A 26,881-nucleotide genomic window follows, 5' to 3' on the forward strand; every position below is an offset into this window, starting at 1 on the left:
GAGATTCAGCTTCCCCCAGTGAATATCGGTTGATCGGTTGTCCGTTGGGTTTCGGTTGTGATAGATCAGTGTGACATAATAGTTTTTTCTTCAGAATGAAGATTCTAGTGGTAAGTGACAACGATGCCAGTGCAAGCGAGGAAATGAACTGTTATTCCTGGATCAGTTAGTCAGTGTTAACGCATAATTGAATCGAAAAAAAGGATTGTGCTGTGAATGATTAAACGAAAATGTGCTATTCTCTTCCGTTAAGGTTCTGGCTTGCATAGCCGCTGTGACGGCTCGTCCTGAAGCTCCGCTTCAAGGATACAACTATGCACGGCCGGCAGCGTTCCCGGCACAAGCACATTCGCAAAACTTTGCGGTGTCCAGTTCCTTCCAAGCCGCTCCAGCTCCTCAGTACCACGCACCAGCTCCTGCCCCACAGTATCATGCTCCGGCTCCTGCTCCTCAATATCACGCACCGGCTCCAGCTCCACAGTACCAAGCCGCACCTGCATTCCCATCGTCCGGGTTCGGATCAGCGATCTCCTCAGCCGGTGCCCATGCTCAACAATCATTTGGTAAGTTTTTGAACCGAATCCTGGCTGCACTCTAGCAAGTGAAATCTAATCTTCGAAATCAAAAAAAAACCACAGCTCCCCAGCAAACGGTCGTCCAGAAGCACATCTACGTCCACGTACCGCCCCAGGAACCCGAGGAACACCACGCCCAGCAGATCCTGAGCCAGGGTGTCGCCCGTAAGCACTATAAGATCATCTTCATCAAGACACCGAACGTACAGCCATCGGCAGCTCAGATTGCCCTGCAGCAGGCCCAACAGGAAGAAAAAACTATCGTCTATGTGCTGGTTAAGAAACCCGAGGACCAGGGTGATATCCATATCCCACAGGTAGCGCCACTACCGCCAAGCAAACCGGAGGTCTACTTCATCAAGTACAAGGCCAACCGGGCCCAGGGTGGTGGAGCAGGTCATGGTGGTGCTGCCGCAGCGACTTCGTTCACCTCCGGTGGTGGATCAGCCTTCGATTCGGCGATATCGTCCAGTGCCGTGTCGGGTGGTGCTAGCAGTGGCAGTAAGTACTAAAAAAACTAATTCTTTGTATCGCATTGCATGTGACTTTTAAAACTTATTTTTTGACAGTTCAGAGGGCTTGCTTACAACGATAAGTCGATTTTAAAATCTAACTTGTAAACAAACTCACCGAACTGTCATTTTTTTTACCTTTGTTGACGTCATAATGCAATGTTTTATTCGATCAGCAGCAGTGAGGAAGAGAGCCGGATCGCGTTAGGAAAAAAAACGAGTCAACGAACTCTTTTGATTCTTTCGGTTCTTTTCTCGGGTCCCCGAGCTGCAGCACCCGAACCCGGTTTCTATCAATTATCTGCTTTTTATCATCAGCAGTGACGACGCGACGACGTTGTTTACATCACTTTTTATTTCATTTGGAAGAGGGAGCGGGGAGCGGTGCGGTGCGTCTATCGGGCGGGAAGCCAGCCGGTGGAATTTGTTCTCGTGCATTCCGGGCGCTGAACTGACTGGTTTTCGCTTTTCAAGGAAGAAAGCGAAAGGGGAAAGACGGCGGAAAGTGGCGCGTGACTCGTCGGAAATGGGTTTACCGTTATTTGCGGGTGCTCTGGGTGGTTGAGGCGGCGGCGGTGACGGTGAGACAGTCCAGCATAGTGTGGCTGGTGTTCTAACTGGACATTCTATAAACAGTTTTACGGCTTGCTTCGATCGGGTTCTTTCCACTACGGTTGTTATGTTCTGGATGGTATCTGGGCGATGTTTTTTCGATGATTTTTATTCGGTGGAAGGAGAAAAGTCAATTCTCGAGCGACTTGGGATTAGGTCGTAAAAGCGAACTGTTTATATAGCGCTTTTGAGACAACCGTTACTCGTAAAGCGCAGCAGTTGACAGTAAATAAAAGGGAAAAAATGCTCTTTCGTTGACTGTTGTCAATGATAAGACTTGTAGAAAATTTGACATTAACTTATTCGAGGATATGTTTCGTTGATAATCTTATTGTCTTTTCAAAAACGGTGTCGGCCTTATGCATTAAAAGCCCCTTCTAATGGTACTGTAGACTAAGATCCCAAATATTAAAAAATACGGAAGTTCGAGCCTTCTCAAATTCGAAGGTTAAAAATCCCAGCGATTCAGGAGTGCAAGAGTCCTAGAGACCAATTCTTCAGAACTTCGAAGTGCCTAAAGTCCACAAGTTTGTGCAAAAGTTCAAATGTCCCAGAGTCTAATATTAGAAGAATCTAAGCGGGCCCAACAGACCACAATTCCTAGAGTCCAAAGTTCCAAATATTCCAAGCATCCAAAAATCGGCAAGTCCAAAAGTTGGCGAGTTAAAGTTAGATTTCCAGATGTTCAAGTGCCTACGTCCAAGACCTTGAAAGGCCGGAAATAAAAATGCCAAAATTCAAAAAAAAACGCAGAGATGTTCAAAAACCCAGCCTAACATTGCAAGAATCTAAGAGTTTGAGGGTATACGAATCCATTAGTTCAAGAGTCCAAGATTTCAAGAATTCGTAGCCTTGGAGTCTAGGAGGCCAAGACTTTCAAGGAATACTATAATCTACATATCTGGGACTTCAAGAGTCTCAGATTTAAGGAATCCAATTCAACATTCCAAATGTCCCAAAACCCAAGGGTTCTAGAGTCGAAATTCAAAAAAAAATGAGAAACATGATTAAAAATTCCAGAGTCTTAAGTATCCAAGAGTCCATGAACCCAGGAGTCTCAGAATTGCAAACTTTAAACGTCGGATAACCGTAAGTCCTAGAGTCTGAACGAGTCCCTGAATCTTATAAATTTCAGAGAAACTGATCCTATAAACTCTATACAGTCGCATGGAATTCAGAAAATATCCTTCATTCTTTAGAGATATTCTACAAACTGCGAAGTGTTTACGAACCTTAAGCATATCCTAGGGTAGTTCTGTGACGTTCAGAAATGTTCTCCAAGCTTCAAGAAAATCCTACGCCCTTGATAAATCTCTCAAAAAATTCCAGAAATTCCGGAATATGTTCCAAATGTTCACAAGCTCAAGAGGCAACGAGTCCAAACCTCAAGTCCAAAAGTTTTGAAAATCAGTTTAAAGGGCCACACATTCAATAGTTCAAAAGCACGAATTTTTAAGAGTTGGCGAGGCCGGGACTTTCAAAGAATATAGGAGTCCGCGAGCCCAAAACTTAAGTGTCCAGAATCCCTTTAAGCTAATAGTCTGCGACTTGAAGAATCTACGATTTTAGTTCAACAGCCGAAAGGTCCCAAAACCTAAGGGTCCTAGGGACTAAGAGCCCAAAAAATTAGGGTCCTGAAGATTCAAAAATTCTAGAATTTAACGTTTCCAACAGTTCGCCAAAAGCACAAGAATCCAAGAGATAAAAAAGAAATGAAAACCCCATCAATGCAGGAGCCTCAGAATCCTAAGCTTCAAAAATCCGAGAGCTAAACGGTCCACAAACCCTACAGTCTGAAAGTCCAATACCTCAACGAGTCCAAGGAACCTAAAGTTAAATAATCTTATAACTTTCAGGAAAACTGATCCTACAAACTCTAGACAGTCGTGTAAAGTTCAAAAAAATCCTTCACACTTCAGAGATGCTCTACAAACTGCAGAGTGTTAACGAACCTCTGCTATATTCAACTAATTTCCTTGAAATTTCAAGAATACCAGTCGCAGTCCTGGGAATGGAGGTATACTACGAACTTCGCACGCACATTCTATGAAACTCAGTGTTGTTCTACGAACTTCAGCGAAGAGCTTAGGACTTAGAGAAAGTCGACTTTTTCAGGAAATTCTTAAAAAAGAATAACATTAAACTTCAATTATTTACGATCTTCAGTGAAGCGTCGAGCCATCCAGCGCGCTTGAAACAGAGGCGGGTAAAACATGAGCGCTTTGGAGCCTGTATTCTAGGAGATACGGTGTTTTGAACAGAACGGGCGACACCTCACACAGCGTCATCAGAGCGACAACATGAACCAACGGTTTTGAAACTTGCAGGTGTTATCAAAAACTTTTTCACCTATTTCCATAGGTCTGGATTTTTGAGGCTCGTAGACGACAAAAACTCCACTGGGAGTCACTGCAAATTTCACGAAAATTATATGACCTTCAGTGTTGTTCTTCGAACATCAAGGAAATCACACAAACTTAAGGATATCTGCCACATAAACGATACATTCTGCAAGCTACGAGGACTGGATAACCTAAGATTGACAAACTACAGGAAAAAAATCCAGAACTTCAAACAATATTTTCAGACTCATCTCATCAGTAACTAGCACCAACTTGGGGTCAAGTTAGATGATGTATCTAATCCAGTACTCAAATTAGCTCATGTTAGGTATTAAATCCAAACAGTCACTGGCTAACAAGGCCTAAATGAAGTCCTGGCAAGCAAAGGACAGACGAACTAGTTTGCTGATGAGAAAGCGAAATCGAGTTTTTGTTATTTTTTTGGCCAGAGAACCTACGCGCAGAGATTCTCTTCGAGAGCTGGAAAACACTTCCACCGTAGCTACTTTTTTAGTGCACTTATTCCGGTAATACTGTCGTCCGTACTGCAAATTCGATGCTAAGGTGTAAGCTGCTGTAACCTTTTTGCATTTTGTTTGCTTGGCGGGTTACGATTGCGAATCATTCGTTTTGATTGTTTGCCTGCACGTCAAAATCTCAAAGTGAATCGAACTAATTATTTGTTAAAGATGTGCTATCATAGGCTTTTTGCACTGCTAGCACCCTTTTTGGTTAGTTTGAGATATAACCCCAATCAAGCAAAACAAATTCGGTACTTCAGCAAATTTTGTCATTTGATCCTACAAACGTATTATTTGACGACTTTTTCCTTGGGGTACTTAAGCTGCTATAACTGTGGTTCTCACTGGTTTTAACTCGCAGCTTCTTGTAGTGGACAGGTTGTCAAAAAATTGACTAGTGATTTTTAGATTTTCATGTGTACATAACGTTGTTTGGGCATTAAGGGTGCCTTTTCCGATAATGACGAACGATGGGATTTAGGAACACCCGTTGTCTTACCAGAAAAAAATATTCTTGACCTCTTTCTTTGAATGATAAGCTCCATATTACGGTATGAGGTTAGTAATATATTTATGCTTCATTCATGTTTAATCAAGGCACTGATTACGAGAGAGTTTACAATCGTCATTTTGAGTGGTTTTGTAATGTGACTAACGCTCGAAGAGCTAAAACGGATTGTTCCTTTTTCCTACCAGGGTAACTTTATCACTACGACCGCTATGTGATTACCTACACTCTATGGCTAATTACTTTATATTAATGTAGCTGAGAAATCATATGTGACAGGCGTGTCAAAAACCTCTAGACATAATGAAAAGTTGTACAAAGTTTTACTGTCTGTTAAGAAGCTATTTTACGCGGCTGAGTGCGGCAGTTTAACAGAGCGGCGGGTCTTTTATATATCTACCATATGTAAAAATGAAAAAAAAAACATTATATTGAGGGTCTGCCAGATATCGTTCATCCAATATTCTATTGCGCGTGAAGACCCTCTTTCTTGGCAGAGAAACATTTTTTTGTTCGCCTACTGCATCTTGGGGGTCCATTTACTTCTGTCTTGTCTCTCACATATCTTTGAAACACTACATCAATCCATCCCTAATCTTACCAGAATTGTTCGCTCGAAAATGTAGTGAATCTTGTGATACCTAGAGTGCCACCTAGCGGACAAAGGAAAAAATGGCTTTTCTGCATATGAAGATTTTCAAAAAATCCATGCAAACTTCAAGGACGTTGGTTCGGTAGCTAGATTCAAAACTGGCCAAACACTCCTGATGAGATTCCGAATCGATTCAGGGGTGGATTGATTATATTTTGAAAATTCAATTTATTCCTAAGCAGTCTGCCTTTATGTTTGGCAAAAATTTGCGCGAATATCTAAACGTGAGCACCGCAAATGAAACCAAGCGTGTTTCTACTCTGACATGCTTGGTTTCGTTTGTCTAATCTAGTCTAGTCTACACATACACAGCCAATACATGTAGGGATCCTGGAAAATTGCAGATGCTTGCCTACAATTTTTCTTGTCAATATTAATGATTATGGTGCATATGCGATGTGCCACAATTATTAAAGCGGCCAGGCAGCGTACAGAATGAAGATGATTCAAAAATATACGGCAATTAAATTATTCATTTAATGAAGAATTTATTCAACGAACCATTTTGAACCTTGAATAAGAAAGAAACGTGGACAACCGTACCGACCGTTTCAATTTGATGGGGATTTAATAAATCGTTGGGAGTGACTTGGTTGAGAGGGTTAATATCACTCCTTTGGTCCTTTGGGACAGAGATATTTAGCCCTGCCCTGGCTAATGAGCCTAGGTTATAGCGCCTTTACTCGCTTCCGACATGCCTGGTTTTGTTTGTCGAGTAAAACTTAGTAGTGGACTGCCTTTCTTTACCTAAAATAAGAGGACCCAACGATACGATATTTTTCGCCTTTTCAACAATTTTCGAAAATCTTCTACAGCTAGATGTTTGGATTTGCCATTTCACGAGAGCGTTGGGCTCTTTCAATGGGACTCAGTTCCGGGTAGTTGGGATGATTGACCTCTTCAGCACGCCTTCAAAAACCAAAACGATAAAACATCTCTGGAGTAGTGACAAGATGCTAAATTGAACTAAAACAATGGGGGCGAATAATGAGACCCCAGAGAAGAAGGTTACCGATGCGTCTACCTTCGGAGATATTTGTGTTTGCAGTTGTCACGCCCGTTTTTTTACCGTAACTGCAAATGTCCTGCCTTACTAAATATTTTTCGGAAATTTTGACTGCAGAGTCTTTTGCATAGACGTGAAACATTGTTAACCCGGTAACTCGGATTCTCAAGACGGCTTATATGTAGAATTTTCCGTATTGTTTCGTCTGATTACAGAAGTGGCACGTAGGATTTAACCGTGATATGTGCATAACGTGTCCACGGAGAACGGACAATAGTTCCTTTTTAGTAAATATTGTAGGTACAGTTATCAGTATCGAATTTCGTGCATGATGAAACTGTATAAAGGTGACTTCGGTAAGCCAAAGAACCATTTTCACCATCAATAAATATTTCACTAAACCGAAATAATTTAAATCCATTTGTCACTTTGTTGAACTGAAATGTATTCTTACCACTTCAATCAACAACAAACAGACAAACGATCATCAGGCTACAATGCATACAACAGAGGCCTTTATCTCTCACTTTCACTTGAGGTGAGACCACTCTTTGTCAATTGCTTTACTTACTTGTAGTACTGGCGTTGGTAGAGGTGGAAATCAGACAGGTTAGCATTGTTGTCAGTGTATATTGAAAGCTCGCACGAATTAGAATGCGTTTTAAGCAGAGCTTAGTAACTGCTAAAGTGACGACTTTACGGTAGAAACTACCGTTTGACCCTTTACTGTACGATCTTGAACACATTGATATCTAGGAACAAATGTATTTTGCGAATGTAATCAAAGGGCGATACTTAGACAAATTTTCAGGCGGCTTAAATGGAGTTGATTACTTTTCGCAGTTTATGTATGGTTTAAAATAATTTTTCAAACAATTCGCATGTACTCGCTTGTATTTCGTTTCGTATTTTACTTTTGGTGTAGGAAAATATGAAATTCTTGTGCGTAAAAATAAGCATTTAGATCCGCGTATATGGCAGTTTCAGAGGGCCGTTAAGCCATACATGCTTATATAATGCTGATATAATGCCAGAAAAGGCAAAATATTCTGCTATTACTGTGTAGAAATTGACAGTCCGTTTGCTGCATTACTAAAGCTATTACATAGCACTAATGTATAAATTTCAAATTTGAAAGCCTGATAGCGGCACTATTTATGCTATTAGAAAGCTTGAAGCTTCTAATAGCATGGAATTTGCTCGATTTGAATGCAAATTCGCCGAAAATGCAGGGGGTTTTCCAGGTTAAATTTAATTTCTTGATTGACTATGAAGTGGAAATTGTACTTGGACTGTCCAATCCCATCGTTTATTACCCTTTTAACAGCGATACACTCGACGCTCAGATAACAGTATCTACCTATGAAACTGAGAACATTTTCAAACAGCTATAACTTCTCGGTTAAACAAGATTTGCTCATAAAAATAAGTAAGATTAATAACAGTTACAAGAATAATTCGAAGAGCGAAAGTTATTGCAATTATTCTGATTGGATTCCACTTTACCAGTGCTGCCAGGGACAATTTCGGTAAAAATTAAAATTTTGGTATATCTTCGTTGTCTTGAAATACTTTTGAAGACTGGTAAATCTTTTCAATTTAGACTGTCTTCTACTACCTTTTCGGCCCAATCCAGCTACTGTGTATTTTGCAGGACATGTTTATTGAGCATCGACAGGTAAAAACTAATATACCAAATACCATCACCATGGTCCCGTAGATCCCATTTCAAACCCCAATTCAGGTGTATTTATAAGTTATTGAGACCGTCTTATGGTACTTTAATGGTTTTAAAGTTTGGCATGGACAATTTTTACGGTTTTTCTAAGGGCTGTATGGTGTCTGAAGCCAAAACATTCGGATTCTGTTCTATGCACGAAAAAAAAATGTTCCCAAAATCGTGAATAAAGGTGTCATGAATTCTGGAATAATCACGTTTCACGCCACGAAAACAGGACCATGAACAAAAATATTGTGTATTATAATGCGTAACGCTTTTATTAGTGGACATATTTGTTTTTGTTTTGTGAATTTTGGTCACGTTTTTCGCCATATCATTACCAAATCGATTTTCTGTACGTGAACTAGTTCACAACTTTAGGAACATTATTCATAAAAGCAAAGGTTGACTTATCATGTTATTAACAGATTTAGGAACATTAGTTCACAAAATCAAAACGGTCTGGATACTTTCTCGGAAACTATTTCAAGAAACTCGTAATTTTATTCACGAATCCAAACAATCCTCGTGAACTAATTCATGATTCCGAGTATATTTGTCACGATCTGATATTCGTGTGTGAGAAATAGTTCAACAAATCATTAAATATTTTTTATATATTTCATGATTGCTAGTATAATAGTCACGACTTTCTATTCGTGGTCGTGAAATAGTTCACGAAATCATAGAATATTGTTCATGTATTATAAACGAAAAAAAAAACAGATCGCGATGAGCCGAAGAGAAATAAAACTGCTGATGTCATGAACATGAGTCACATCACTCTACGTGTCAAATTCGGCAGTCATCTACATAAAATATCAAGATAACGTGCAAATAAACTAAATCCGTGAACGTAAATCGTCAAAAATCCTGAATTCATGAACATAAATCACTCGTCTCATGGCTAAAATGTGACTATAGCGTGAATAGAAATTATGAAAATCGTGACAAAGATCCTGAAATCACGGACGTGAATTACTCTACCCATGACCAAAATATCACGAAATAGAAATAACGAAAATCGCGACCAAGATCCTGCCATAATGAACATAAATCACGCTACTCTGACAGGCAAATCCGATAGCAAACTCATGGATAAAAAGTCACGGTAACTTGATCAGAAATCATAAAAATCGCGAATAAGCTCCTGCAATCATGAACATCGTTTAGCTGACAGCTATGTATTCTATGTATTATATGTATATATATTCGACGCGAAATAATTTCTATAAATACTAGGTTTATTATTCATAATTTCAGGAACTTGGTCACGGTTTTGCGGAAATCATTCAGTTCACGAAATCGTGATCTTGTTTTCATGAATTTATGAACGGATTTTTTTCCGTGTATACAGATGAGACACGGTTGTCCTCTGATTGCAAAAACTTGTAGAGTCTCTCCACTCCACCGTCCACTGAATTCAATCGTAGTTGGTTGGGCAGTAGTCTGTGGTTCGGCTGAAGATGTTGAGTACTGCGTGCTGATCTTCAAGTGTGTTAAAGGTTAAAAGGTTTAAATTTTATTCCGGCTATTTGTTTCGTAAATAGTGTGGTTTGAGGCATGGAAATGAACGGAAGAATACAGGCACAGATACGCGTCAATTCCATACGCACTTATTGGTGGTAAGGAATCGAAATTTTGGTTTAAGATTTTGGCAGAACTTTGACACCCCTATTGTAATTGAGCGGAGTTTACCGGTGGGAAAATGGCCACGGCATATATTGTTATGTTTCTGGCATTTTGAAACGGGCCATTGGAAAATCGGTAGAGCTAACACCTACTACGTCCCGAGATTAAGTTGTTTGCATGGAGTGACCAGACAGCAAAAAACTTATCTTCGGTATTATGAAGACTGCTGACCAGTAAGATTTGGAAGGGTAATAACATTGGGAACCACTGAAATGCAGCTCTTTTCTATAGCTTACCGTTAAATACGTGGTACGTGACTCACGCTAAAGCATATCGCTGAAATCTGATACCATGGAAGGAAAATGTTATTTCGGAAATATCAATCGATCATCTGTCACAATTATATATCGTCATCCGGATTCCACGGTCTATACTCACCACAACCAAACAACCGACCGCCTGTCACTTTCGCTTTCCGCTTCAGTCGACCTTTATGCTAATTCGGTCGTCGTCGTCGTCGTCGTTCCCTCCGAAAAGCAAAAACTGCATAATATGTTAGGTTAAACAAATTATTTTTTTCGGAGAAAGTTTTTTTTTGTCTCGAAAAAGAACTACGAGATGCGCATTTCCCTTCCTAATAATTCATTTTGGGCTAATGTCAACCGAAAACGGATCGAAACTCGTTCGTTATGTTATGCGTTTTGTCACCCTATCTGCGATGAGATGTGAGCCCATCCTCTCATAACATCTTTCCGAAGCACAGCCTGCTATGTGAACGGAACGGAACGAAGAGTCACCTTCGCCGGACAGCGGACGATTTTGATTATTATGTAAATGTGTTACCGTAATAATTTGGAGAGTCCATAAAATATTTCTTCATCTTTTACCTCCTCTATCTATCTCTCATGGACTGAGTTGGGGATGGTTTCTTTTCAAAACCGCGAACCGGTTCCCCCGAAGACCGGGGGACCGGATCAATCAGGTGATTTATCGAACCGAACCAACAGTGCGGGAAGGGCGTGGGAAGAAAAAGTTGCTTCGCGTTGATCAGTTTAGAGAGGTAGGGACAGGACAGAGTGACACGGCAAGGCTTTCTTTTTTTTCACTTTTATGTTATTTCGCGCATAAATATCATCGCATAAAGTTTACGGGGTTTCGGGTGACCAGAGGGCTGGTTACGTAATGAGGGATAGTTCCATTTTATTGGACGTGGTGTTTATGGTTGAGACACCTCGTTTTTAGGACCTCTTTGGAGGTTGATAGTGTCGCTTGGAACGACGTAAAAATTGTATCACTTTCCAGATTTACTTTTTTTTCAGTTGACTCATTTGACCCACCTTAAATATGGGTTATAGCTTTATGCATAGATTTGTGATTGTAGAAACTAGTAAAAACAGTTATGATTACTTGTTTCAAGCATTTTTTTGGTCATCAGAAAGTGTAAAGGAGACGAATAATTGAATGGATAGAAAGTGGTGAAAATAAATGGAAAGTGGTGAGAATAAGTGTCATTCAATAGAAACTAGCAACCCTGAGAAAGCTTCCAATTTTTTTTGACAGTGTTTAGTAGTAGTGAATCCGTGTGCATTCCAGCGTTTCCTTCTTAGTTTTAATTAAAATTGTGTCAGTACTCGATTCTTAATAACAGGAAACATCTCGCGAAATAATTTTTGAAAACAACGTACATATCGAAAGATACTGTTTTTTGGCTAGCAAATTCTGTAGAGCTCAAGATGTGACGCAAAAGCGTCCCCGCAATCAACGAAAAAGAGAACGTAAACAATCAGAAGCTTTCATTTGAAGTTTCGTTGTTTTCACGCGAGAAATATTGTTTATCCAGCTTGGTTAGTACTGCAACGCTTTGACGTTTGAATATGGAGGAAAACAAATCGGTAACACGGCGAATTTGAAACAAACAAACGATATCTAAGGTCTTGAGGGGGGGGGGGAGACAGTGCAAAAAAGGTAAGATCTCAGTGTGCGTATTTTAAACGTCAAATATCACAATTCCTGTTTGCTGACTGAAGAAAACAAAAGAGAGAAGCGCTGAACGCAGGAACACTTTGCTCCTTGTTTTCTGTGTTTTTTATGGCACCGGAAGGAATTTCACATGAGGACCAAGTATGAAATTGGATGCGAAATTCCGCTTAAAAAGTCATGTTACTTTCCACTTGAAATTTCACAAAAAAATATGCGGAATCACGCAGAACTTCAAATAAAATTTCGCGTTGGAATTTACACAGAATATTAAGCGAAATTTTACGTGGAATTTCACACGGAATTTCATCTTAAGTTTCACGGGGCATTTCAAGTAAAATTTAACGCTGGACTTTACACGGAATTTGATGTTTAATTTTAAGCGTAATTTCACGTGAGAGTTCACGTGAAGTTTATTCTGAATTTCACGTGAAATTTCACGTTGAATTTCACGCGGAATTTAACTTAAAATTTCACGTGAAATGTCAGGCACATTTGTACGAATTTGTACGCGAGATTTGACATGAAATTTCACACGTATTCTCACATTAAATACCTCGCTGAATTTTACGAGAAATTTCATGTGGAATTTCAAAGGAATTTTTTTCTTTCAAAGAAAATTTCAAAGGAAATTCCACGCGAATTTTCTAGGAAAATTTCAAACTTAATCTCACGTGAAATTTCAGGTTGGCTTTAAGTGAAGTTTACGGAGAATCTAACGTGAAATTTTACGCGGAATTAATGCGAAATTTCCGGGGAAATTTTACAATGAATCACGGTGCAATTTCATGCGGGATTGACGCGGAAATTCACATGAAATTTGACTTAAAATTTTTGTCGGAGTTTCTCGCGTGAAATTTCAGGTGCATTACACGTGGAATTTCACGGAGAACCTCAGGTGAAATTATACACGGAATTTCCAGCGAAATGTTACGTGGAATCTTACGCGGAATTTTACGCGAAATTTCATGCGGAATTCATGCGGAATTTCATGTGCAATTTGACGTGAAATTTCTGTCGAAATTTCACGCAAAAGTTCACATGAATTTTCCCGCGAATTTTCAAGTGAAATTTTTTGTGGGATTTCGCAGGAAATTTCGCGCGTAATCCTATGTGAAATTTCAGGTTGATTTCATGCGTAGTTTCACCTGAAATTTTATGCGGAATTTCAGGAGAAATTTCATTTGGAATTACACGCTTAATCTTACATGAAATTTTAGGTTTATTTCACGTGAAATTTCACGTGGAATTTCCAGGGAAATTTCACGCGGAATTAATGCGAAATTTCCAGGGAAATGTTACGTGGAATCTTGCGCGGAATTTTACGCGAAATTTCACGCGAAATTCATGCGGAATTTCACGTGCAATTTGACGTGAAATTTCTGTCGAAATTTCACGCAAAAGTTCACATGAATTTTCCCGCGAATTTTCAAGTGAAATTTTTTGTGGGATTTCGCAGGAAATTTTGCGCCTAATCCTATGTGAAATTTCAGGTTGATTTCAAGCGTAATTTCACCTGAAATTTTACGCGGAATTTCAAAAGAAATTTCATTTGGAATTACACGCTTAATCTTACAGGAAATTTTAGGTCTATTACACGTGATATTTCAAGGTAAATTTCACGTGAAATTTCACGCGGAATTTCCAGGGAAATTTCACGCCATATTTCCAGATAATTTTTATGCGGAAATACAGCAACATTGCACGCGGAATTTCACATGAAATTTGACGTGAAATTTTGGTCGGAATTTCTCGTAAAAGTTCACATGAAATTTCTCGCGAAATTTTACGCACTATTGCGGCGGAATTTCGCATAAAATAAGATATGAAATTTCTGTCGGAATTTCTCGCAAATGTTCACATGAAATTTCACAGGGAATTTCAAGGGATATTTTATGTGGGCTTTCCCGGGTGATTACACGCGTAATCTCACGTAAAATTTAAGATTCACTTCACTTGAAATTTCAGGAGGAAATTTCACAAGCATGCGAAATTCTGTAGAATTTCACGCGGAATTTCCGGAGAAATTGTACGCGGAATTCTACAAGGAAATTCATATGCAATTAGACTTAAAATTTCGGTCGGGAATTCCCGCGAAAGTTCTCATGAAATTTCATAAGGAATTTCACGGGAAATTTTCGGAAAGAATTTCATATGAAATTTTACGCGGACTTTTCCAGAGAAATTTCACGCGGCACTCCACTCAAAATTTTACGCGGAAATAAAACGAAATTTCACGGGGAATTCACGTGAAATTTGACATGAAATTTCTCGCAAATGTTCACATGAATTTTCGCGGGATGCTTTTCAAGGGAATTTTTTTTGTGGAATTTCACGAAAAAATCCCGCGTAATCTCACGTGAAATTTCAGGTTGATTTCAATGTGACGTGATATTTCGGTCGGGATTTCTCGCAATAATTCACAAGAAATTTCAGATGTTACTTGGAATTTCACGAGTAATTTCACTCGTAATATCACGTGAAGTTTCAGGCTAATTTCTCGTTTAATTTGAAGAAGAATTGTAGACGGAATTTCACGCGGAATTTCACATGAAATTGACTTAAAATGTCAGCAGACCGCGAAAGTTCGACGGTCGATTTTACGTGAAATTTCAAGGAAATTTCACGTAAAATTTGACGCGGAATTTCTAGGGAAATTTTATGCAGAATTCCACACGAACTTTTACGCAGACCTAACGCGGAATTTCGCATGAAGACATGACATTTCTGTCGGAATTTATCGTGAAAGTTCACATGAAATTTCACCTAATTTTCACGGCATTTTACGTGAAATTTCACGAAAAATTTTATGTGGAATATTGCGCGAAGTTTCATGCAGAATTTCAGGTGAAATTTCGCCTGGCATTTTGTGTAAAATTTTACGCGGAATTTATTTTACATCAAATAGCTCGCGAAGGTGGCCCGGCTCACCAGACGTTTTATTAGGGCATTGTAGAAAATCACTCATTTTTGAATTCTCAAAGCCCCCTTCCTTTCATATTGTGACAAATGTCTAAGAAAGCTCAGATGCCAAATTTCAAATCATTTGGACAATTTTGGGCCCCCGACCACTTCGGTTGAAGTTTTTGAAATTGATTCTAATTGAAAATATGGAGGAAAAAAATATTGAATGCTGTAACTTTTGTTCCTGAACTTTACCGGTAACGAATCTATTATTAGAATTTTCCACGTTCAAAAAGGAGCATTTTTTGAAAATTGATTGAAGAATAATAGAGTTATATAGTGAGGTTGCATGGCCTAATTGCTTGTATTTAGTGTAGCTAGTGAACGGCTCCACAAAAATGCGAACGAGCAGGCTTAACAATACGGTCTCGGCGAAAGTTACTCGAAACGATTTCGTTTTGAAATGTGTGATTGATCCGATCTTTTCGTAGACCACACCGTCGATCTTAACTTCACGCGATGGCACATCGACGCGATAGTAGCGCGTTAAAGGCCTATTTGGATACACTCATTTACCTGCTGCTGGCTGGGAACGAAAACTGTGAGCTTTAAAGAAATTTCCGGTATTTACATTCAATTTGCGAATGCTGAATGTGATAAAATTATTGGAACAAATCTTCAGAAATGTATCAAATAGGCACAAACTTTGGCATCCAACTTAATGCTTTTTTTCTGATTCACCAAACTCGAAGTTATTGTTTCCCATCGGATCATTTCTATGCAATCTTGTTATGGCATTGACATTTCCATCAACTCACCAAATCAGTCCTAAATGTCACACAGCGGGGTTGCCCTGAATTTCGTAACCTCACAGTCCACTTAATAACAACCATTTCTCACCCGTCCCAATCAAAACCTAACCTAGTTTGTAGACTGTAAAATGCTCCCCCTACCCTCAAACAAAGTTACCCGCCTACTGCGACGCTTTCCATTTTTTTTTTTGATTTACTACTTTGCAAGCGGCTCATCCCCGTGCAAAACAATAAAGTAGACACCCAACCCGGCGGCGAATAGAGAAAAAAACTCCCCACTTTGACGTGATGCTAGGAGAAATTATCCATAATCGCTATGCCTGCATCCCCGAACCGGTCGGTAGTTCGTCACCAGCACACACACATCACTCCGTTCGGTTATGCCTCGCACTGATGAGACGAGGACGCGCGCGACAAATGCGATTCGAAATGTTGAATAAACATAAATATTAAGACGATTTCTCTACGGCTTCGTCGTCGTCGTCGACGATCAATTAAACGCAACTCTCTTCCTCATTTGTTTGTTTTGTTGTTTACAATCAGCGCAGTCATCCATCCATGCTGTGTAGATATGCACTAACTTACCACTTTTTTTCTCCATCGAATTTTCTTCCAACACAGGCCTACCACACTCCGAGTACGGCGCCCCTGGCGGACACCCCGGATACCAGTAAAATCAGCAACACTGCCAAACTTTTTCCTCATCACACCCCCTTGGCGCAAACAACACTCGTGAACGCGGCTGCATCCAACCGGCGATACCTCCTGTAGTAGTTGCTTTAAAACTAGTCTAGTTTAGTGCGCGTGCGAATGATTTTTTTTCAGGCTCAGACCCCCTTTTCTATCCCTGACTGACTGACACACTATTTTTGTTAAATCTTTACTTTTCTAGAAAAAAAAAACAAAGTGACATTTGACATTCGAACCAATCGCGGTCTGCCATCGGGCTGCCATTTTTCTTTTTCTTAACGGTGACAAAAGAAAGATGGCGCATGGCAGACTACCTAACCGAGTAGATTTTTTTTTTCGTTTCTATTTTCATCTTCCTCAACACACCACAACAACAACAACAGGTTCGAATGTCAAGCCTGAACGTGGAAGACTAATTTAGTTTAGAAACGGGAATAGCTGACAATTTTTTTTCGCTATTAAATTATTGAAACCAACAAAAGATGTAGGAAGAAAAAGCGAAGTTTTAGTTTGTAGTTTTGTATAGCTTAGCAGAAGAGAGAAACAAATTGTTTTTTTTTTATAATTGTATAGGAAAATAAAATAAAATAAAAGAGAGATTTTAATTCGTAAAATATAAACTATTAACGTGTTTTATTTTGGGAACCTTACCACATAGAACTTCATAGAAGAAAAAAGTGGACACCCTCTTACCTTAATTGGGTAACCTAGGAATGCGTTACAATTTCTAACCTACCGGTACTCCCTCACACCCCACCGATAAACCGTACAGCTTCAGCAGCTTCTGGTAAACGTACTCGGACAGCACTGACCTATAGTAGTGGGGCACCGTAGCTGTTGCTGGGACTTGGACCCGGTGGTACTCCGTACTCTCCGCTTGGGACCCCGCTCTCCGGATATGGGCCAGCTTCTTGCTTCTGTTTTTTTGTTTGTTTGTTTGGGTGCAAAATAAAATAAAGTAAGAGATGAAATCAAAACACACATCAGTTGTCAAACTCGTATCGGTGAAGGGGTGTGCTTAATCACCTGCGTTTTGTAGCGAATGAAGTACACCTCCGGTTTGGATGGTGGCGTCGGAGCAGGCGTTGGAATGATGATCTCGTCCAGTTCGTCCTGTTTTTTGACGAGAACGTATACCAGGGTTTTTTCTTCGTTTTGCTGCAGGGGTGGAATCACTGGCGGTGCCGGTGTCTGCGGTGAGGGTGCTTTGATGAAGACGATTTTGTAGTGTTTTTGGGGAGGTGGAACGGTGATGGGTTTTCTGGAAGATTGAAGATAATTTTGAAAAGTTGGATTTCAATGTTTCGTGTTCAACTCGTCAGTAACTGACACCAACTTGCTGTCGTTCTAAACCCAGTCTGATAATTCTGGAAACTTTCTCAATTCTAGGAAGCATTATAGGCAATAAAAATTGAACTGAGTGTTCCAACGCAGTTCTTGTCAATCTGTTTCTAAATGAAAAAGTAGACGTAGAGTTTGGATACGTTTGTCAAGTGTCTCGCATATATGGGCGAAAAAATTACCGTAGTACGACTACACGATCTGGCACTGTGTACCCTTATGTTTAAAAAAATATTACCAAAACACAAAACTTCAAAATGTAACATCTGTAACATGACAATTAATTCAAAAAAATTGTTTCTCTGTTCCAAAATATACTGCAAAAAAAATTTATTCGAGGAACTTTAAATATTTTTTGAAATGTGGAGTTTTAGAAATATTATTTATTGTTTTCAGCAAGATTCAGATAATTCGGATTGAATGTGAGTGTAGAAAAATAATTTACACCATCTGCAATGTAGTTAATACGTCTTGTCAGCGTTTATAATCATTTAGCTACTCGCAGCCCCTGATTTAAAAATCATAAAAGCCTCTTCCACTACTCTGCGATCGACTCCGACGATGCGGATGCGATTCGCGAAGCCAGGAAGCATAACTCGGTTTCATAAAAGTGCCAGTGTTCACTTTGTTAACAATTATAGAGGAACTCCGAACATGAGCTTTTCACCAAAAATACTTGAAAGCATGTTACGCGAAATACTTTATGACACGGTGATCCACATTACAACAAAGGAACAACATGGTCGAGATCCATCGACAAAGTTTCCCGCCGTCTTGCTGTCGAAAAGCTAAAATGTATCGAGCGGTCGAACTCGCCAACGCAGTGCTTCAGCTCAGCTTGTAGATACGATTGTTACATCTTTCAACATCTTTTTGGGTGTGCCACAAGGCAGCCGTTTAGGTCCGCTGATATTCGTGGTATTCATCAACGACCACTGTAAGCTAGTTAAGTCTTCTAAGCTATTCTATGCTGATGATTTCAAGGTTTTCCGAGTGATAACCTCACCTCTGGATTGCTGTGCACTTTTGGCTGATGAGTGGTGTGAAATTAACAGTTTACGATCTCCAATTTTCTTCATCTACAGAATCGCATCAGCAACCATCAGCCAAGTTACTGTGATAAAATAATTATGCTTGAGAGTATCGAAACATCTTTCAATGTGCAACTCCTGGTAATCCTAGTGTTTTATTGATCAATACCGGTACCGGCCAGGCCCGAACGTAGATCGCGGAAGGAAAAGAAAGGGATGTTAGTCCGATACTTGCTTTTGGTAGAGCCCGTATATACTACTGCGCACTCCACAAGTATCATGGGAGGAGGAGATATTTGTTAGTAAGTATAGAAGTTGGATTTTACATCTTCTTTACCGACGCCAGAGACCAGAGACTCATGAACCGGGGACCAACAGCTTTACTTACCTTCCGTAGAAAGACGCGACCACAGATCTTTTCACCTTAGAAAAATCTCGACCTCGGTTGGGATCGAACCCAGACCAACTGGAATGAGTGGCAGTTACGCTTACCACTCAACCACCGGCGCCGTCGTCTGTGCGCTATAATCGTTATCATCTGTCAAAAAACTCCATCAGAGAAAAATAGTCTTCCTTACGAACCCCTGGCAGCTGCTTCACGGCCCCATAGGGTTTCGCGGACACCAGGTTAAGAAACGCTGGTCTAAAGGCTCGCTACTGCTGAATCGTCCGCAGTGTCCTTGAGTAAGCAGTGCCAATGTGTGTACCTTATTACGTTGACCAACTGTAGAAAAACTAGCCAATGACTTTTCATCATTCAACGCATTATCTGCCACAGTTCGTTTCGTTTCACAAAATCATACGCAGCCCTGAAATCCACAGTTGATGAGTCGGCAAGTTGCATTTCCGAAAGTTGGCCGGATTTGATGCATGGTAAACAGCTGTTCTGTCGGACAAGGGAGTCAACGGGCGCCGTTCGCTAAACAGAACACGGGAGAGTACCTTGTAGGCGGCATTGAGGATCGTTATGTCCCTCGATAGATATTTCAGTGGAAATAATAACCTTTCTTATAGATAGGGTGAATCAGGGCACCCAACCAATCCAACGATATTTCATCTTGGCTCAACCATCGTCAATAATTTCAGAGGGATCAGAACCAACAAGCAGTGATTAGAAAACAAAATGCTGGGTCGTTTGAACTCTTGATACGTGACTCTGTAAAACCATGCACTACCCGAAGCAGATTAATTTTTTTGGTAAGCTTCTGTCCTTATCGAAAATGTTGGAGAATACTTACAGAACTACGATTTGTGGCGATACCTAACAAATCGTTTGAATGATCTTGTATTTTGACTCGAATAACTAACGTTTAGCACGCGTCATACTGTCGGAGCGGAGAGTCATATCTAACACCTCTTTCTTTCAGATTGAGCAAACATTGCACGGTTTTCCTCATTAAGTATTCGTGCTGCTGTAGTATTCCATCATCTCAGAGCTTCTCCAGTTGATATATGAGCTACCTCAAATGATGGAATGGGCATTTGAATCACTGCTGATCTTAAGTGGAGACCTCATAACTACAAGGCTTAGTGCTCTTCTCAACCTGAGCATTGATACAAAAATAACAATGTGAAATCGTTTTTACCAGTAGTTTAACAATACAGAAATTGTTTTTCTCGTACATTTTTGTCGAAATAGGAATCGTTCCCAACATTGCAATTTCGGACTCATACGAAAAATGAGGCGTCCAGGGTTTTACAATTTGTCACATTCGATTCCGAATGGACAAAGTTTGTAAAACCCAATTTTTAAAAATTTCTTTTCGAGATAGAAACTTTTTCCTCCCAAAAGGCTGATACTTTTCTGGATGAGAATCCATCGGAATCTTGATTAAGATAACCTCAAAATAATGAGTAAAACCCCGAGTACATCGAGAAGAGTGTCATCGGCTTTCTAAATAATGCTGAGCAAGATGTACCAAAGCGTGATCTTGTGGCAGACAATCAGCAACATGAAGATGTGTGTAGTGGGAATCAAAGGCCGTTTCTTGTACTATAGCATCATTAACGTGCACTGCCCACATGAAGGCAAGATCCGAGGCCGAGAAAGACACTTTTTACGCACAGCTGGGATGTATCTCTGATAACTATCTGCTGCGAGATGTTAAACTCATTATCGGCGAAATGAACATGTCCAGATAGACCAGAAGGCAATGTACAAGCCGTAGATCGGACCGAACAGTCTGCACACCGTTACGAATAACAACGATGCATGAACTTCGTAGCTTCCCCAACAAAGCCTAGTTCGAGACATCTTCTTTTCCATTAAACATATCCATTCAAAAGACCACCTGAAGCTGAGATAAACCCATTTTAAACTTGTCTAACCATGAGCATGGGAGCACTAAGTGCTTTTCATTTGCTCTGGTATCGTGTCTATGTTCCTGCTTGATAAGTCGAGATCGATGCCGTGGTCGTGGTCGACGTGACAGGATCGGTTGACATTATCTGGCAAAAGTTTAGCCTACCTGTCTATTTAAATGAATAAATGATTCTTGCAGTAAGAATGCTGAAAAGTGTCCTTTTTGTGGGGAGAAGCTGCATGGCTTTTCGAACTAAACGTGCCCTTAAAGACCGTTCTAAGCGCAGGAATAATGAAGATAGCTACCGCAGTCATTTTACACGAACGTCTATGCTCTCTTGTCACCTGACGAGGGCAATTTTGATGACCCACAGAGAATACATCTGTGAGAGTAACTAAAAGTTACTGGAAGAGCAGAAGCATATCTTGTTTTACGCTCTCAGAAGACGACCTGCAAGGGACTCCGAAAATGACATATTTCGGAAGTGCTGTAAAAAACCGAAGCAAGTATGTAGCTTCTGGTCTCGGAAAATCTAGATCCGACACGGTATTTCCAGCACTTCCCGGAATACCAAAAATCCCAATTTTTTTTGTTCAGTTCTAGAATGATCGCTTTGCTGGATTTAATAAATTGTATCACTGTCACTTAGGGGTAGTTAACATATTTCTTTAACTAAACACAAATAATCTCTTGTGAAACTTTAAAGAAATGATACTTCTAGTATATGAATGAAATATAGTTACGTGCAAATGTCCAAAATCAGAACTACCAGTCGGCTGTCGTCGATGGTAGCTTCGTACAGTCTGGAAAGTATGTCTCTTCCGAAGTCAAAAATAACTTATTGTTACAATTAGTCACTACTAGGACTCTTCTTGGCAGACCCTAAGTGACAGGGCGGCCAAGATGCATTTACCAGCTTTGGAAAACATTGTTTCCAAAGGTGCTTTACATATGTAAGGTTTTCCGTTCATGTACATATCCATTTGTTGAATAAATGTTGCTTTAGAGCAGCGGTTCTCAACCTTTTTCGTACCACGGACCCCTTAGAAATCACCCTGGATTGCTACGTACCCCCACGGATAAACATCAATTTTGTATGCTATCAATATGTTATTTTCAGTTTGTTAGGAAACAATCCTTGAAATTCCAATATGCGCTCGGAATTTTTTTTTCTTCCTGGACCCCCAGCAACGACTTCACGGCCCCCTAGGGGTCCGCGAACCCCAGGTTGTACTTGACTTTGTAGCTTTGCTTGCTTGGTACACGATAATCATTTGGCTCTGTTCCGTGCATTTCTTTATAATCCTTTTATTTTCCCCCGTCTGGTTGCGGAGTAGGTAACCACATCAGAGAACTAACATCTGACAATCGGACGGATTTATGAAGCGTACAGGAACCGTCGGTGCGTTTTTAGCCCTTTTCATACAGAAAAAGCAATGTAATTACTTTTAAACGACTTTTCAATTTCGGAGTGCCGAATGTCATATATCATTCGACTCTGTTCGTCAACATTAGTTAACTTCGAATTTCCATTCGGATTCCTTAGTGGTTGAACTATCCTGGACTTTCCGGTAAAGTGTCGAGGTTGGTCCAGCCATTTCGGGTATACAACAATTATCACCAACAAACAGGTACCGGAACCTGCTGCTCAACCACAGACAGCTGCCTAATCAATGATTACTGCGCCTAGTATCTCTAAAACGTCAACCAGCACACTCAGCGATCACTAGGTTTGCTGATAAAAATAAATTTTAAAGGCGGTCACACTGGAGAAGCTTCAAAAACATATTTTTTCTTGAAAAATTCGCATATTAAAAAGTTTTAAGTCAAGATTTTCGAGAATTCTCATCTCAACTCAAAACAGATGGTTGATCAATTTCTGGGGCTTATCTGTTGTATTGTGGCTGTGCTTAGGACTAACAAATGAAATCTAACAGCGGCTCGTACACGATCAACAGTATTGTCAATACGTGAGATTATTCATAAATTAATGCAAAAAGGCCAATTAATAAAACAGATGTTTACTACTAAATTTGCTGGGAGTTTTTTCTGAAATAACGGTTATTTTTAGCTCAATAGTATGTTCAGAGGAATTATAGTAAATAATACGAGTCATATTTTGGTTAGAAAATTTTAGTTCAATCTGTGACCGCATAGAGGGCGCCAACATCAACTTTTCACCGAAGAGAGATAGAACATTGACGTGTTCGAAAGAATTACTGCAAATTGCCCGGTCTACAATTGTGTAGAAGACACCTAATTTCTATCCCTCTCCGTTGAAAAGTTAGTATTGGCGCCCTCCATGCGGTATAATGTGAAACTAAAATGTTCTAACCGAAACATGACACGTATCATTTACAAAAATTCTTCTGAACATACTATTGAGCTAAATCTAACCTCTATTTCACAAAAATATTTAGTTCGCGGGAATCGAGAACTGATGCACTACCCGTGCACTGCTTGGCCCCATGCAAAACTGACTCAGACATCACTTCATTAAAAGTTTAATAACTTCTTTTAACATAGTTGGATTGACTAGCAGTCTTGGACAAAGTTATAGATAGACAATTAAATTATCTTTCTTATTTTCACTTACAGTGATGATACGATGGCGCCTGGCGGAGAAAATGTGAGTTAGTAGTTTTTCTCCATGTAAAATGTCTAAAAATCCTATACAAACTTCGTTGGTCCGGTAGCTAGACTTGTCCGATTTCCTTTCAATTTGGAACAAGTACTTCTGGTGGGACTAGTAATCAACTCAGGGGTGGGCCGATAAGGGTCATTTTTTCTTGTCGCTCTAATGGGCAACGGGAAATCAGGCTTCCTTTTTTCTACTACACCCTTAGTACGCGCATGCACATGCTTCTCGTTCGACTACCGGTCGACGAATGAGGTATTATAATAATAATACTATATGCAGATATAATAGGTATAATTCATGCTGGACTTTTATAACTTCCCATAATATATTAGTTCTCTTAGGTGGTTCATATGGAAGGCTCTGCCTGAAATAAAGTGGCAAATTTTGGTTTTTCCGTTTTCGGGTTGTTTATAGAAGTCATGCTAACTTTGGAATTTAATACAAACTTGGTGAACATTTCTCCAAGAGATTAGTGTAATTATGGTGTAATTCTGTTCAGTACAATGCACGGTACTAAGGTTCAAAATCTTACTCTCCTGTTTTATTCTGTATTTTGAGAAGGGGCGTCTTTCAGCTGATTTTCTGATTAAATATTAACACATTTAGACCATAAGTTATATTTTTTTCCAACAATTAGTGAAGCAAGTAAGATTGACAGGAAAAAATAACGGTTAACCTTTAGCGCTTTCCGAATCTGGAAGTTGGTTAGAAATAATAAATAATCGTCAATTTTAGGCTATTTTAGGATATCATTTTGTAAAATATAGTTGGGACTTGTCACTGGTCAAATCTTCATTAATTCTAAAAGATTTTCCTTTTGGAAGTTCCATCGTCTCAAATCCACTCCAATCTTTTCTACTTGTACTGCAGGTGGTTCATAGTAAACTTATCGTTGGACTTAGATCCGGCCTGTACTGTAGGACGGCTTCTACCACATCACGCCCTTGCAAAAGTTTACGAAATTGATGTCGTCGTCACGCAGAGGTTTCGTAGCCTAAACTTATATGAAATCTTTAGCGGTGTGTAACGCAGAGCATTAAAGAAAGGCCACAAACCCTCTCGGTTAACGTCGTAAAATCACTTTCCCCAGACAGTCTTTTTGGTAATATGGCACTACTTAGTCATGTCCGATTAATCTCAAATTGTGCATTTTTTTTTCGAAGTGCTAAAGCTTCTCTTTTAATTCAATGGTCACTTTTCCCACTTACATTCCATTTGCACTCTAGTGATCACAACTGTACCCAGTACCTCCAAACCAACAGCCAATACATGTAAAGAAAAAACTAACGCTATACGCAGACACACATTCGTGACATGCAAATTTGAAGCGAATCGGACAAGTCAAGCTACCGGACCAACGTGCCCGAAGTTTGTATGGGAGTTTTCGACAGTTTACATGGATAAATCCCACTAGCGCGCATTTTCGCCGCTAGGTGGCACTGTATACATCGCATTATCACCGTAAGTGAAAACAAGGAAGATAATTTAATTGTCTACAACTTTGTCGAAGACTGCTAGTCAATCCGGCTTTGTTAAAAAAAGTTATTAAACTTTTAACGAAGTGATGTCTGAGTCAGTTTTGCATGGGGCCTAGCAGTGCATGGTTGTGTATCGGTACTCGATTCCCACCAACTATTATTTTTTGTGAGTTAATGGCTAGATTTAGCTGAATAGTATGTTCAAAAGAATTGTAGTACATAATACGAGTTATATTTTGGTTAGAAAATTTTAGTTCCACATGTTACCGCATAGATGACGCCTACACTAACTTGTCAACGAAGAGAGATAGAATATCGAGATGTTCGGAAGAATTACTGAAAAATGTCTGTTCTACAACTTTGTAGAAGACATCTAATTCCTATCTCTTTCCGTTGAAAAGTTAGTGTTGTCGCCCTCTATGCAGTCACAAGTGGAACTAAAATTTTCTAACCAAAACATAACTCGTACCACATAATACAATTCTTCTGAACATACTATTCAGCTAAATCTAACGATTAGCTCACAAAAATTAATAGTTGGTGGGAATCAAGTACCGACACACAACCATGCACTGCTAGGCCCCATGCAAAACTGACTCAGACATCACGTCGTTAAAAGTTTAATTACTTTTTTAACAAAGCCGGATTGACTAGCAGTCTTCGACAAAGTTGTAGACAATTAAATTATCTTTCTTATTTTCACTTTCAGTGATAATACGATGCATATAGTGCCACCTAGCGGCGAAAATTCGAGTTAGTGGGTTTTCTCCATGTAAATTGTCGAAAAATCCCATACAAACTTCGAGCACGTTGGTCCGGTAGCTAGATTTGTCCGATTTGTGTCAAATTTGGAGCAAGTACTCCTGGTGGGAGTAGGAATCGACTCAGGGGTAGGCCGATAGGGGTAATTTTTTTCTTGTCACTCTAGTGTACAACATTCTCACAATTGATCCGTTCGGCCTATTCTACCAATTGGACCATTCCTCCAACAAGCATTCTGCTAATTGACTTGGTCGGCCAACTGCGATTGTACCGTTCCGCCAAAATGGCACTCAGCCAATTAAACCGTTCGGCCAAATAACATTCTGCCAGTTGATTCGTTCGACTAAATGGCGTTTTTCAAATTGACCCGTTCTGCGAAATGGCATTCTGTCAATTGACAAATGACGGAGCACTATAAAATATGTCAAAAGAACTTGAAAAAAATCGCCTTTTCTGCCTAAAAAACGCAACACGATTCGTGATTCCAAACAACACCTGAATCGTGTGGATTCATTCATCAGGTGTACCACATTAGGCATAATGAACGATTGGCATAATGGACGTTAGGCATAAATTTTCATGTTAAAGTATCACTTCAAGGAACTAATTTTTTAGAGGTGATGTAGAATTACTCTGGAAGCTGATCAAACTCGATCAACAGCATACTTGGAGAAATCTTTGCTAAAAAAAGAAGTAGACCGAATGCTTGGCATGCGGAAATTCAGCTTGCGTCAATTTTTCGACGTGCAATCGATAAATTGCACATGACTACAATAGACTCAACACATTTGTATTTAGTAATGAACAACGCACATTAACTTTAATTAGTTTGGACTGATGGTATCCAACGGGGAGAAACGAT

General features: G+C 39.7%; 2 protein-coding genes across 2 annotated transcripts in view; one reads left to right on the forward strand and one right to left on the reverse strand.

Annotated features, from left to right (window-relative positions):
- Positions 1-17,068, forward strand: LOC131688691 (proline-, glutamic acid- and leucine-rich protein 1-like). The gene is made up of 4 exons (XM_058973143.1): positions 1-110; positions 254-563; positions 639-1,076; positions 16,395-17,068. The coding sequence occupies exons 1-4, from the start codon at positions 96-98 to the stop codon at positions 16,445-16,447; spliced, it is 816 nt and encodes a 271-aa protein (XP_058829126.1). The 5' UTR covers positions 1-95; the 3' UTR covers positions 16,448-17,068.
- The window catches only part of LOC131688702 (uncharacterized), a 24,710-nt gene continuing 14,891 nt past the window's right edge, over positions 17,063-26,881 (reverse strand). The window contains exons 3-4 of the mRNA XM_058973154.1: positions 17,490-17,724; positions 17,063-17,380 (exon numbers count right to left, since the gene is read on the reverse strand). Coding sequence (XP_058829137.1) covers positions 17,276-17,380; positions 17,490-17,724 — 340 coding nt within the window. The 3' untranslated portion in view covers positions 17,063-17,275. The remainder of the gene's footprint in view (positions 17,381-17,489; positions 17,725-26,881) is intronic.

This window comes from Topomyia yanbarensis, chromosome 1, assembly GCF_030247195.1.
Source record: "Topomyia yanbarensis strain Yona2022 chromosome 1, ASM3024719v1, whole genome shotgun sequence".
In the NCBI taxonomy this organism is placed as follows: domain Eukaryota; kingdom Metazoa; phylum Arthropoda; class Insecta; order Diptera; family Culicidae; genus Topomyia; species Topomyia yanbarensis.